This window comes from Bactrocera oleae, chromosome 4 (assembly GCF_042242935.1).
Source record: "Bactrocera oleae isolate idBacOlea1 chromosome 4, idBacOlea1, whole genome shotgun sequence".
NCBI lineage: Eukaryota > Metazoa > Arthropoda > Insecta > Diptera > Tephritidae > Bactrocera > Bactrocera oleae.
Window position 1 is genome coordinate 4,727,125 of NC_091538.1, and position 12,083 is coordinate 4,739,207.

Here is a 12,083-nt window from a genome sequence, read left to right on the forward strand (position 1 = left end):
CACCGCCACCACCAACCATAGCCGAATGTTGTTAGTATGTTGTTGTTATCTTGCTCCGATCGAATCGAATGCCGCGCCTCACGCTTCTCTCCATTGCGCACGCGTACGCTTCCTAAGTCTTAACGCAATTATGGTACATGCCTAGACACTTTGTAGTCGCACAGTCAAAAGCCTTTGGCAGCAATCACACGCTTTATGCAGTTTTCAATTATACACAACATGCCACTACATTGCCATTCAAACTGCACTCAAATATCGTGCGCCTGCGCAATGCGAAATATTTGCAAGTGAACTTCAATTGAAAGCCGCTCGTAATTGAATGTTGCTGCAATAGTAAAGCGTTACAATTACTTGATGCAAATGAAACATGGGAATATACATTTCTTTCGCAAGAGAAATGGCTAAAGAAAATTGCCGCTACGGTGCTGAGATTACCACTTCAGGTCTTTTATTAAACTAAATTTCCCGGTAGTCTCCAAATCAATGAGTAGAGAAAAACAAATACTACACTAAAGAACTCTCATTGCAAAATCAATATTATTTTATTTATCAAATAATAACAATAATTTGTAATGAATACAAATAAATATGCAAACTAAGATATGGAATTATAGATAGCAGGCTATATACAACATACAGCTAATTAAGACTAAACACTTTCTTCATCAATCATCAATGACGGCATATAATATAATAATATTAACGCTTTACGCGCCACTCTATGCCGTCAAAGTAATAGCAATATTAAATTTTTGCACCAATTTCACTATTAAGGCCGCGCCAATTCTTCAGTTTAATCACTAGTTGCTTGTAAACATTTAATGCAACAAAATGAAAGTTTTTGCCTTCCTCATTCTCGATTTGGCTTTGGCCGCTTTTGCCTTTGGCAAAACTTTCAACCGCTGCTCCTTGGCTCTTGGGATGTCTCGCTTGGGTGTTAACAGGAATCAATTGGCACCCTGGACTTGCATTGCTGAACGCGAAAGCTTCTACCACAGCGGTATTACGGGCCCAACTAACTACAATTACTACTTCTGCTGCCCCGATGACATAAGCAATTCTGTGCGTTGTGTTTTAACTAAGCTGATTGCATTAATAACTGCCAAAACTACAAACTAAGCATATCAGTGGTATTAATTGCTTCTTTGCACACACTTGAAATTCTTTAAGAACTAACAAATATTATTTGAATTTTCAGAATTTGTTCTCCGGCAATGAACTTATACAAACAAGGTTTATTTTTATCTATTTAATTTTATTCAATATGAAGCAAATATTAGTATATTAAAGCTTAAAAGCATGAGTCAATGCTGGGCAAGGTACCGTTGCAATACTTCCAGGTGGCCCAAGCAGTCCAACCCTGTTGTCTTTGTATCTGGCGTGCGCAACGTACTGAGTCGCTAATGTCATCGGTCAACAGATCATCGCAGCTCAAATTGCATTCGTTGTAGGAGAAGCGACCGTTGGCAGGCTGGCACCAATAGTAGTTATTGATCTGGAAGATACCATAATCGTTGGAACCGTTAGAGTTGGTTGGGCCCACAACACCGGTGCGATAAGAGCTCTCGCGTTCAGCAATACAAGTCCAGCGTGCCAATTGATCCATTGGTACGTCCAAGCTATACAGCTCATGAGCCAACGAGCAACGGTCGAAAGTTATGCCAAAGGCTGGCGCGGCCAAAGCCAAAGCGAGAATGAAGAATGCTAAAACTTTCATTTTGTTTGCGTAGTGTGTTAACTATTAATTAGAAACGTATGCTTATGCAAAAGAAAGTGTTCCGCTTTTATAGTAAATTTGTTGCAAAACAAGAAATGATAAGAAAACGTGTACATTGATTACATTATCACACTTGAGTGAAGAAAAGAGTGTTAATTAAAAGTCGATAGTTAGATTTATATATGGTAATCTTGCAAGTTTATCGCTTACGCATATACAAAACTATATCTACACTCAGAAAAAAAAGCTTTGGAGCTCACTTTATCATGCCCTCCATCTTTTGCAAACAAAATACTATTTCGTAGCGATGGCTATGGGGTTTAAATACTAATTTTATTGATTTTCGAATTATGCCTTTTCTCTCGCATATATGTATTTTTGCCGAGCACTTTTTGTAAGACAAAGTGTAAACAACGCAATTTAAAAATAAAAAAACATTATTTGTGAAAAAACTATGCAATTTTTAAATCAAAAGCAAACTTACCATATTTGAGCTCACATTTTTTTTTTAGTGTAGAAGAAACAATTATATGTTATATAACTTAAATGTATTTATTAAACAGTCAATATGACAGATCACATGAGTTTGATAGTAATTTTCGGCTGGGTTGCACAACTTTTCTACCGCCGACCTTTCAATCGTTGTTTGCTGGCAAGCGAACTCAAAAGCTTTGAAATTCCATATAATCAATCAGCTCGTTGAATTTGTATTGCTGAACAGAAGAGTACTTTACGGACGGACAGCCGTGCGACCAAATCCAGATGGTTCCTATGACTATAGAACCTTCCAGATTAATAGTAGATACATATAATTTATTTACAATAACAAACTTTTGTGAAATTTTTTTCCATATACAAAATGGTTTTTATTGTTTTAAATGTAGTCTTAAAACGAAAAAATTATTTATATATTAATTTAGAAGCTATTTCTCATACGAAAATATATATTTATAAAGATATATATTCAAGAAAGTTAAAAAGTAATTTCCCATACCGGGAATCGAACCCGGGCCTTCTGGGTGAAAGCCAGATATCCTAGCCACTAGACCATATGGGATAACAAACATATTAAAATTATGCTCCACTATGTCACTTCACTAAGCTATGTAAAATTTTACAGAATTGTGATGTTAACAGCTTGTTAAACCAGAGAATGTTAATGAATATTCATTTACGTAAATGAATATTCATTAACATTCTCTGGTTAAACATGATTGATTTGATAACAGAAAACCATTAAGCATTGCCTGTTATTATTCATGGTGCTGTTAAGTATATATTAGCGACTGTTAACAGCTATCTATTTATCAATTATTAAATAATATACTGGCCAGCAAATTTAATAATTCTAATTTTCTTTTTGCAAAAGACATGTATGTATGTATTAGTATTTAAAAGGGTACATTCAAAAATATATAAAAAAACACATATTATATAAAAGTTAAGACCTAAAAGTGCATTGAACCTATTGTATGGCGTAATTTAAACGCAATTAATATTAAAAACTGTAATATTTTTATGCAAACACATACTTCTTTTACTTATTCTATAAATTATTAGAATATACACCCAGCTTTGATGGTAAAAATCTATGCTTTGTGTATGTGAGTCACGTGCATAGGCGATAATTGCCGCTGCCACATATACAGCATACGCAATTGTTGCAATAAAAATGAGCAAGAAAGCTACAGGTAGATAAATGCTGGTGCTTACATTTCCATAAAAACATACATACATATAAACATGCTAGAGGAAAATTTTATTACAAAGAAATGGTTGCAACTAAATTCAAGGAAAATTCAATAAAGAAATATGAGCAATAGTTGCAAGTTTGCATACTAAACTGGAGGGAGCTGAGGGAAAATTAAAGTTAGCTATAAATATATATATAGAATATAATTTAAAAACTCATAAATTCAGGTTATGGGTTATTGCTTTAAGGCTTAGGAACCGCAGATTTGTTAAAGAATGCATGTTAACCACTTGCTTATAAATGTATTGACACCTAGAACTGCTTTATGCTTAGGTATAAAAAATATACTTACATACATATGTGTATAAGCGTCAAAATGTGCGCCTGATTGCTAGCGAGCGATTGCTGGCAACAAAAAGCGCATAATAATTTTACGGATTCATAAAAAATGATGATGAATGAAAGCGTTTCGAAAATATTAACAGAAAGGCACGCATGAGCAGAAAGAAGTTTACAAATTATTGAAATGATCAAAGAAATATGCGTGAAAGAATCAAAAACTATTGGACAATGGTAAAAGCAAACACCAGTAGACTAAACAGCAACTTAAAACGTTGAAGCATTGTTGCACGAACAACGGTGCGGTTGACCAATTGTTCACTTTTTTCCATCTCTTCAGTGTCAATTCTTTTTTTCCTCTCTTTCATTGTATGCACTTTTTCACTTCTTTTGTTGTCACCAGCTAGTGTAGTGTAGTTACCAATCGCAGTCGTCACCTGTTGCTGATGGAATTCCGATTAACGCCTACAGAACCGCACGTCTGTTTTGTTCTGTCTTTGTTCTCCGGCAATGAACTTATACAAACAAGGTTTATTTTTATCTATTTAATTTTATTCAATATGAAGCAAATATTAGTATATTAAAGCTTAAAAGCATGAGTCAATGCTGGGCAAGGTACCGTTGCAATACTTCCAGGTGGCCCAAGCAGTCCAACCCTGTTGTCTTTGTATCTGGCGTGCGCAACGTACTGAGTCGCTAATGTCATCGGTCAACAGATCATCGCAGCTCAAATTGCATTCGTTGTAGGAGAAGCGACCGTTGGCAGGCTGGCACCAATAGTAGTTATTGATCTGGAAGATACCATAATCGTTGGAACCGTTAGAGTTGGTTGGGCCCACAACACCGGTGCGATAAGAGCTCTCGCGTTCAGCAATACAAGTCCAGCGTGCCAATTGATCCATTGGTACGTCCAAGCTATACAGCTCATGAGCCAACGAGCAACGGTCGAAAGTTATGCCAAAGGCTGGCGCGGCCAAAGCCAAAGCGAGAATGAAGAATGCTAAAACTTTCATTTTGTTTGCGTAGTGTGTTAACTATTAATTAGAAACGTATGCTTATGCAAAAGAAAGTGTTCCGCTTTTATAGTAAATTTGTTGCAAAACAAGAAATGATAAGAAAACGTGTACATTGATTACATTATCACACTTGAGTGAAGAAAAGAGTGTTAATTAAAAGTCGATAGTTAGATTTATATATGGTAATCTTGCAAGTTTATCGCTTACGCATATACAAAACTATATCTACACTCAGAAAAAAAAGCTTTGGAGCTCACTTTATCATGCCCTCCATCTTTTGCAAACAAAATACTATTTCGTAGCGATGGCTATGGGGTTTAAATACTAATTTTATTGATTTTCGAATTATGCCTTTTCTCTCGCATATATGTATTTTTGCCGAGCACTTTTTGTAAGACAAAGTGTAAACAACGCAATTTAAAAATAAAAAAACATTATTTGTGAAAAAACTATGCAATTTTTAAATCAAAAGCAAACTTACCATATTTGAGCTCACATTTTTTTTTTAGTGTAGAAGAAACAATTATATGTTATATAACTTAAATGTATTTATTAAACAGTCAATATGACAGATCACATGAGTTTGATAGTAATTTTCGGCTGGGTTGCACAACTTTTCTACCGCCGACCTTTCAATCGTTGTTTGCTGGCAAGCGAACTCAAAAGCTTTGAAATTCCATATAATCAATCAGCTCGTTGAATTTGTATTGCTGAACAGAAGAGTACTTTACGGACGGACAGCCGTGCGACCAAATCCAGATGGTTCCTATGACTATAGAACCTTCCAGATTAATAGTAGATACATATAATTTATTTACAATAACAAACTTTTGTGAAATTTTTTTCCATATACAAAATGGTTTTTATTGTTTTAAATGTAGTCTTAAAACGAAAAAATTATTTATATATTAATTTAGAAGCTATTTCTCATACGAAAATATATATTTATAAAGATATATATTCAAGAAAGTTAAAAAGTAATTTCCCATACCGGGAATCGAACCCGGGCCTTCTGGGTGAAAGCCAGATATCCTAGCCACTAGACCATATGGGATAACAAACATATTAAAATTATGCTCCACTATGTCACTTCACTAAGCTATGTAAAATTTTACAGAATTGTGATGTTAACAGCTTGTTAAACCAGAGAATGTTAATGAATATTCATTTACGTAAATGAATATTCATTAACATTCTCTGGTTAAACATGATTGATTTGATAACAGAAAACCATTAAGCATTGCCTGTTATTATTCATGGTGCTGTTAAGTATATATTAGCGACTGTTAACAGCTATCTATTTATCAATTATTAAATAATATACTGGCCAGCAAATTTAATAATTCTAATTTTCTTTTTGCAAAAGACATGTATGTATGTATTAGTATTTAAAAGGGTACATTCAAAAATATATAAAAAAACACATATTATATAAAAGTTAAGACCTAAAAGTGCATTGAACCTATTGTATGGCGTAATTTAAACGCAATTAATATTAAAAACTGTAATATTTTTATGCAAACACATACTTCTTTTACTTATTCTATAAATTATTAGAATATACACCCAGCTTTGATGGTAAAAATCTATGCTTTGTGTATGTGAGTCACGTGCATAGGCGATAATTGCCGCTGCCACATATACAGCATACGCAATTGTTGCAATAAAAATGAGCAAGAAAGCTACAGGTAGATAAATGCTGGTGCTTACATTTCCATAAAAACATACATACATATAAACATGCTAGAGGAAAATTTTATTACAAAGAAATGGTTGCAACTAAATTCAAGGAAAATTCAATAAAGAAATATGAGCAATAGTTGCAAGTTTGCATACTAAACTGGAGGGAGCTGAGGGAAAATTAAAGTTAGCTATAAATATATATATAGAATATAATTTAAAAACTCATAAATTCAGGTTATGGGTTATTGCTTTAAGGCTTAGGAACCGCAGATTTGTTAAAGAATGCATGTTAACCACTTGCTTATAAATGTATTGACACCTAGAACTGCTTTATGCTTAGGTATAAAAAATATACTTACATACATATGTGTATAAGCGTCAAAATGTGCGCCTGATTGCTAGCGAGCGATTGCTGGCAACAAAAAGCGCATAATAATTTTACGGATTCATAAAAAATGATGATGAATGAAAGCGTTTCGAAAATATTAACAGAAAGGCACGCATGAGCAGAAAGAAGTTTACAAATTATTGAAATGATCAAAGAAATATGCGTGAAAGAATCAAAAACTATTGGACAATGGTAAAAGCAAACACCAGTAGACTAAACAGCAACTTAAAACGTTGAAGCATTGTTGCACGAACAACGGTGCGGTTGACCAATTGTTCACTTTTTTCCATCTCTTCAGTGTCAATTCTTTTTTTCCTCTCTTTCATTGTATGCACTTTTTCACTTCTTTTGTTGTCACCAGCTAGTGTAGTGTAGTTACCAATCGCAGTCGTCACCTGTTGCTGATGGAATTCCGATTAACGCCTACAGAACCGCACGTCTGGCTTTTCATTCACCAGTTTGTGTGGGTAAAATTTTAAATTACAATCGCGTTTTCATGAGTTTTTTTCTACACGTAATTGTTCTTATTGGCTTTTTAAGTTTTTTTTTATGTATCAGTGAGTCAATAATAAACCATAAACCTTTGGGCTAACTGTTATAATCCGCGCTTTGGAATTCAAAGATTTGTCAAAGCGGAAACATACAAATCGAAAATATATATAATATTAACAGTCAATAAGATACCGTTGTAAAAGAGATTTGGTAGCACAACGGTGAATAAATTATACGAATTTATAATTCTGAAAACTGGTTAGTTTAACTTTTATAATATTCCTCATCTTTTCATTACTTTTTTTATATTAAAATAAGCAAAACAATTTTGTCGCGAAAAATAACATAAAAAACAGACATTTATTAAAAGTATATTTGTTATTTATTGGAAAAGGCTTGACTGCTCTACAGAAATAGTTTAATAATATCTACTACTTTTTCTAAAAGATATTTGAAATTTAATACAAAGCCTTAAGTATATTGAAATCTTTAAATATCTTCGCATACGCATACATACATACATATATAATATTATATATAATATGTATATTTGTTTAAGCCTTATGTTGCGAGTAGCGTATATTTCACAAAACAACTGTTATACTGTTATCCTTTTCTTTCTCACATTAGCTATTTGTTAATTTGTTAAAGGACTCTTGTCACCTAACCCACCCTTTAAGTGGAAAAAGGATAACGGTCCTCGGTAGTATAGTGGTCAGTATCCCCGCCTGTCACGCGGGAGACCGGGGTTCAATTCCCCGCCGGGGAGGTGACTTTTTCACGTAATCCATGCTATTTTTTAAGGGAACGAGAGAAAAAGGATAATATATTTTTTTTTTACTAATTTAGCTTATCTTTAAGTACAGAGCGGATTGTATTATATAACTAAAACTCAGAATATATAACTGAAATATATGAATAAATTTGTTTTATACACATACATAGAAATAAACAAATTTCATTCACCCCATTTAATTAAGCACACAATTACGCCCAACACAAGTGACAAGTGAATGAAAAATTATTGAAATAACAACATTTTTCCGGCTGTCCATTTAGTGTCATTTTAATGGTCATTTTCCTCCACCCAAGCAAGTTTAGCGCATGTGGGCATTGAATACAGCAGAAATTAAAACTAAATAGCGAAGAACATAAATTGTGAATTATGCTGAAAAAATCACACAAGAGTTGTAAAACAAGTTTCGCGTCACCTGACAAATGAACCGACAATATGTTGTATGCTTTTGTACTTGAGATTGCGAACGAGCAAAGCAAACAATAACATGTTCATTATTTTCATATGAAATGGAAGGTAGTAATGTCAGCGGGCACAGGATAACCAGAGAGTAAGATCATTAAAGTGAAAACTAATTAAGCGATTGCAACGAAACGGGTGGCGTCTGGATACAATGCGCATTAATCAATCCACCAAACTGAGGTGCAAGAAAGGCACACCCCTTACGGGACACAAACCAAAGTTCAATAAGCCTTTAGTGAAATGTGACAGCCAAATTTGCAGTTGGTTGAGTTACGCCACACTGCATTTTCTGTTCAACTTCGCTTGCTGCTTAGCCTGTATGCCATAAAATTTATAAACAAATTTTCCATCGTTCATATGAAACTTTTTCGCTTTTAGTTTTACATTTCCACAAAATCTTCAAAAATCACTTCATTAATAATAAATAATAATTTTCTAATTGCCATTTCTGCTTACAGTGACATCTCCGCCTATTATCAGCAACGCTACGCGCCCACCGTACAGCAACAAAAATTGCCGCCGCAACATAAACTCCATCACACACATCATCGGCCGCAGCACAATCGTTTAAACGGCTATCCAATGGCACCGAGCGTCTGTCAAAATTCACCGAAATTAACGGCAGGCGCTGCGCACAGCGCCACCATGACCAGCACAACGCTCATAGGTGGTGCAGGAGGTGGTGTTGGTGCCGCCACAACCATCTCTGCTCCATCAATCACACAGAAGAGCAATTATGGTGGCAGTAGCATTAACGGCTCCATGGCTTCATACAAAATGTCAAGTTCGGAGAATAGCTGGTCGCAGCCTGTTTTCAACAAGGTGTGTACAAATGAAGAATCTTTATTTCTAGGCTTTTCACTTTCCATTATATTTTACTGTAAACCTAATGCTTAAGTGTTTACCAGTGAAAAGCTAACATTTTAGTCAAGTACAATTGAATTACAGTGGTAGAGATTTCTTTAACATTGAGTAGAGGACTGTTATAAACACAATCAGTTACAGCTGATATATAGCAGAAATTAACAGAGTGGTGAGTAAATAAGCGTGAGAAGCTGTTACTTAAAACGTCATTCAAAGCAACGGTTGTTATAAAGAGCACTGTGCAAAATATTATTTGTAGTCCCGTATTGTCTAGTGGTTAGGATATCCGGCTCTCACCCGGAAGGCCCGGGTTCGATTCCCGGTACGGGAAATATTTATTTTATTTATATATTTTTTAAAATATTTTTGTTTAAATAATAATTTTTAATATATTAAATAAGTTAAGAATTTTATGCAATATAAAAACAATCTTTAATATCCATCAATTTGTACAAAAATATTTTAATGCATCATTTGGTTTTTAAATTAATATTCAATAACTCCAAAGTAAAAAGTCTGCCAAAAGTAAAAGTAAATGAACCATTTAATATTAGAATACCTTTAATTTATCTGTTTTATACTTAGTTTCAATTACAATTTATAAAAATAATGTATAATATAATTCTAAACTCTAATGGCCTACCGGGAATTGAACCCGGGCCTTCCGGGTGAGAGCCGGATATCCTAACCACTAGACAATACGGGATCACTACATTAATTTTATCTCATGACGAATTTCAAATAATCGATAATTTATATATCTAACTTACATAGTTCAAATAGTATGATACCAATAAATATAAACTAAGAACTCTTTATACGAATACAAGTCGCAACATGCAAGTCGAAAAATTATCTAAACAATTTGGTTCTCGAAAGCCCAAAGAATTTTCGAAATGAAAGAAACTGAAATGCATACTTTATCATTCATTGGTTTCGGCCATATCTGTACCTGACAGTATTTTTTTTTTGCAGCTTTAAACGTATTTTTCAAAAATTTGTAATAAATATAAAAATATTTAAAAAAAATGTAAATCTCCCCGACGGGGAATTGAACCCCGGTCTCCCGCGTGACAGGCGGGGATACTGACCACTATACTATCGAGGACATAAAATTTATCTTGCACAAAGCTTATTTTCTTCTCAGCGCTAACATTTTCAACACATTAATTTCATACAGCAAGGTTGTACATAACAGAAAATTGACATAGTCGGCAAAAGAAAACATGCTAAAAATACGCAATATTCTTTTATAATAATTATTATTAAATCTTAAATACTTCTTATCTCCACAGGAGAACCAACGACCCCCAGTTTATAATCCGGAAGATTACGTGCAATCATTAAAAAAATTTGGTAAGCGTCAGAGTGGTCAACATGTGCGTTCTATATATGACAACAACAACGAAACTACAACTAAAGAAGAAAACAATCATAAAGCATCGACTTTACCACATAAACATGCGGAATACAAGTAAATATTAATTTCATATTATATTTATAAAAATTATTTCCATGAAATATTATTTTTAACTTTAAAATGTTTAAGTATGTCACTAAATCATTACTTCATATATTATTATCTGTCTCAACCCTAGAAGTCCCATACCGGCAGCGCCTGAAAGTGAAGGCGAGATGTCCTTAAGGCAGTTTGCCTCGGTAACTGATTTACTCACGAAACTGCGCGCGGACTTACGAGTCTCTTTTCCAAGGTATACTATTCACCTTTTTATAAATTTCATGTAATCATGTTTTTTGTCTCACAGCTTTGTGCAGGAATTTGTTGCCACACCTTCTGACGGTATAAGTCTACTTCTCGAAGTGCTCCGCGCTATACAACTTTCGCAGTCGAGCAATGCCGCTGTGCCACCAAATCAAATGACCGCCTCGATGCCACGAAATCCGCAATCATATCAACGGCGCGCTTTACTTGACGAACTTGCTTGTCTGTAAGTCATCTCTCTACTTCCTCTCTACTTGCTTAATAGATTTCGATTAACTGTTATTATAATAATCTATTATGTATCCCATCTCAGTCAATGCCTCAGCATTTGCTGCTCTCGCTCGTTGGACGCGATCGCGCGTTTGGGCACAACGCCTGTCGGCTTGATGCCATTGGCTTCCTCGGCGACTGGGCAGGGCATACGTGCGCGCATTTTGGCCATGCAATTAATGTCTGCCGCGTGCGATAAAACGGCGTTGGGTCATGGTTCACAAAAATCAATTACAGCCGGTCATACGGCCGTCTCGGAAGCTATGTCGACGTTACGTTTGCGCTGCAGTGAACCGGTACGTTTTCGCCTGCTCGTGGGCATGCTGAACAGTGGCGGTGGTTCGGGTGAACTGCAGGCTGTGGGTGTCAAGTAAGTGCGGAGTGTATGCAATTTTTATTTATTATTAATTTTGTAAAGTTACTGTTTTCATTTGAGGAAAATAATGCCGTTATTCTATATAAAATTTATTTCTCAGATTTATAAATTCCTTCCTGGAGAGTTCTGAAAATCTACAGCAACGTTTATATCTACAAGCGGAACTCTTCCAGGCCGGTTTTGAGCCAGGTTCTTTAGCAAAGGTGAGGCAGCCGCTAGACCATTATTTTATGAAAAATTTTATAAAACAATAAATTTCCACAG

The 12,083-nt window shown here is 34.7% G+C and overlaps 3 protein-coding genes and 5 non-coding genes across 9 annotated transcripts in view; 3 read left to right on the forward strand and 5 right to left on the reverse strand.

Moving 5' to 3' along the window:
- The window catches only part of mwh (multiple wing hairs), a 94,750-nt gene that overhangs the window by 80,102 nt on the left and 2,565 nt on the right, over positions 1-12,083 (forward strand). For both annotated transcript variants that reach the window (XM_014246755.3, XM_036374591.2), the window contains 6 exons: positions 9,045-9,408; positions 10,746-10,924; positions 11,049-11,162; positions 11,217-11,399; positions 11,487-11,813; positions 11,920-12,022. In XM_014246755.3, the coding sequence (XP_014102230.2) occupies positions 9,045-9,408; positions 10,746-10,924; positions 11,049-11,162; positions 11,217-11,399; positions 11,487-11,813; positions 11,920-12,022 (1,270 nt within the window). The remainder of the gene's footprint in view (positions 1-9,044; positions 9,409-10,745; positions 10,925-11,048; positions 11,163-11,216; positions 11,400-11,486; positions 11,814-11,919; positions 12,023-12,083) is intronic.
- On the reverse strand, positions 1,235-1,766 carry LOC106626877 (lysozyme 1). Its single transcript, XM_014246756.3, has one exon. The coding sequence runs from the start codon at positions 1,715-1,717 to the stop codon at positions 1,292-1,294; it is 426 nt and encodes a 141-aa protein (XP_014102231.1). The 5' UTR covers positions 1,718-1,766; the 3' UTR covers positions 1,235-1,291.
- Positions 2,703-2,774, reverse strand: TRNAE-UUC (transfer RNA glutamic acid (anticodon UUC)). Its single transcript has one exon. It is a non-coding gene; the product is annotated as a tRNA-Glu (tRNA).
- On the reverse strand, positions 4,280-4,814 carry LOC138856868 (lysozyme 1-like). The gene has a single exon (XM_070107704.1). The coding sequence runs from the start codon at positions 4,760-4,762 to the stop codon at positions 4,337-4,339; it is 426 nt and encodes a 141-aa protein (XP_069963805.1). The 5' UTR covers positions 4,763-4,814; the 3' UTR covers positions 4,280-4,336.
- TRNAE-UUC (transfer RNA glutamic acid (anticodon UUC)) lies at positions 5,748-5,819 on the reverse strand. Its single transcript has one exon. It is a non-coding gene; the product is annotated as a tRNA-Glu (tRNA).
- Positions 8,026-8,097, forward strand: TRNAD-GUC (transfer RNA aspartic acid (anticodon GUC)). Its single transcript has one exon. It is a non-coding gene; the product is annotated as a tRNA-Asp (tRNA).
- On the forward strand, positions 9,710-9,781 carry TRNAE-CUC (transfer RNA glutamic acid (anticodon CUC)). The gene has a single exon. It is a non-coding gene; the product is annotated as a tRNA-Glu (tRNA).
- On the reverse strand, positions 10,487-10,558 carry TRNAD-GUC (transfer RNA aspartic acid (anticodon GUC)). Its single transcript has one exon. It is a non-coding gene; the product is annotated as a tRNA-Asp (tRNA).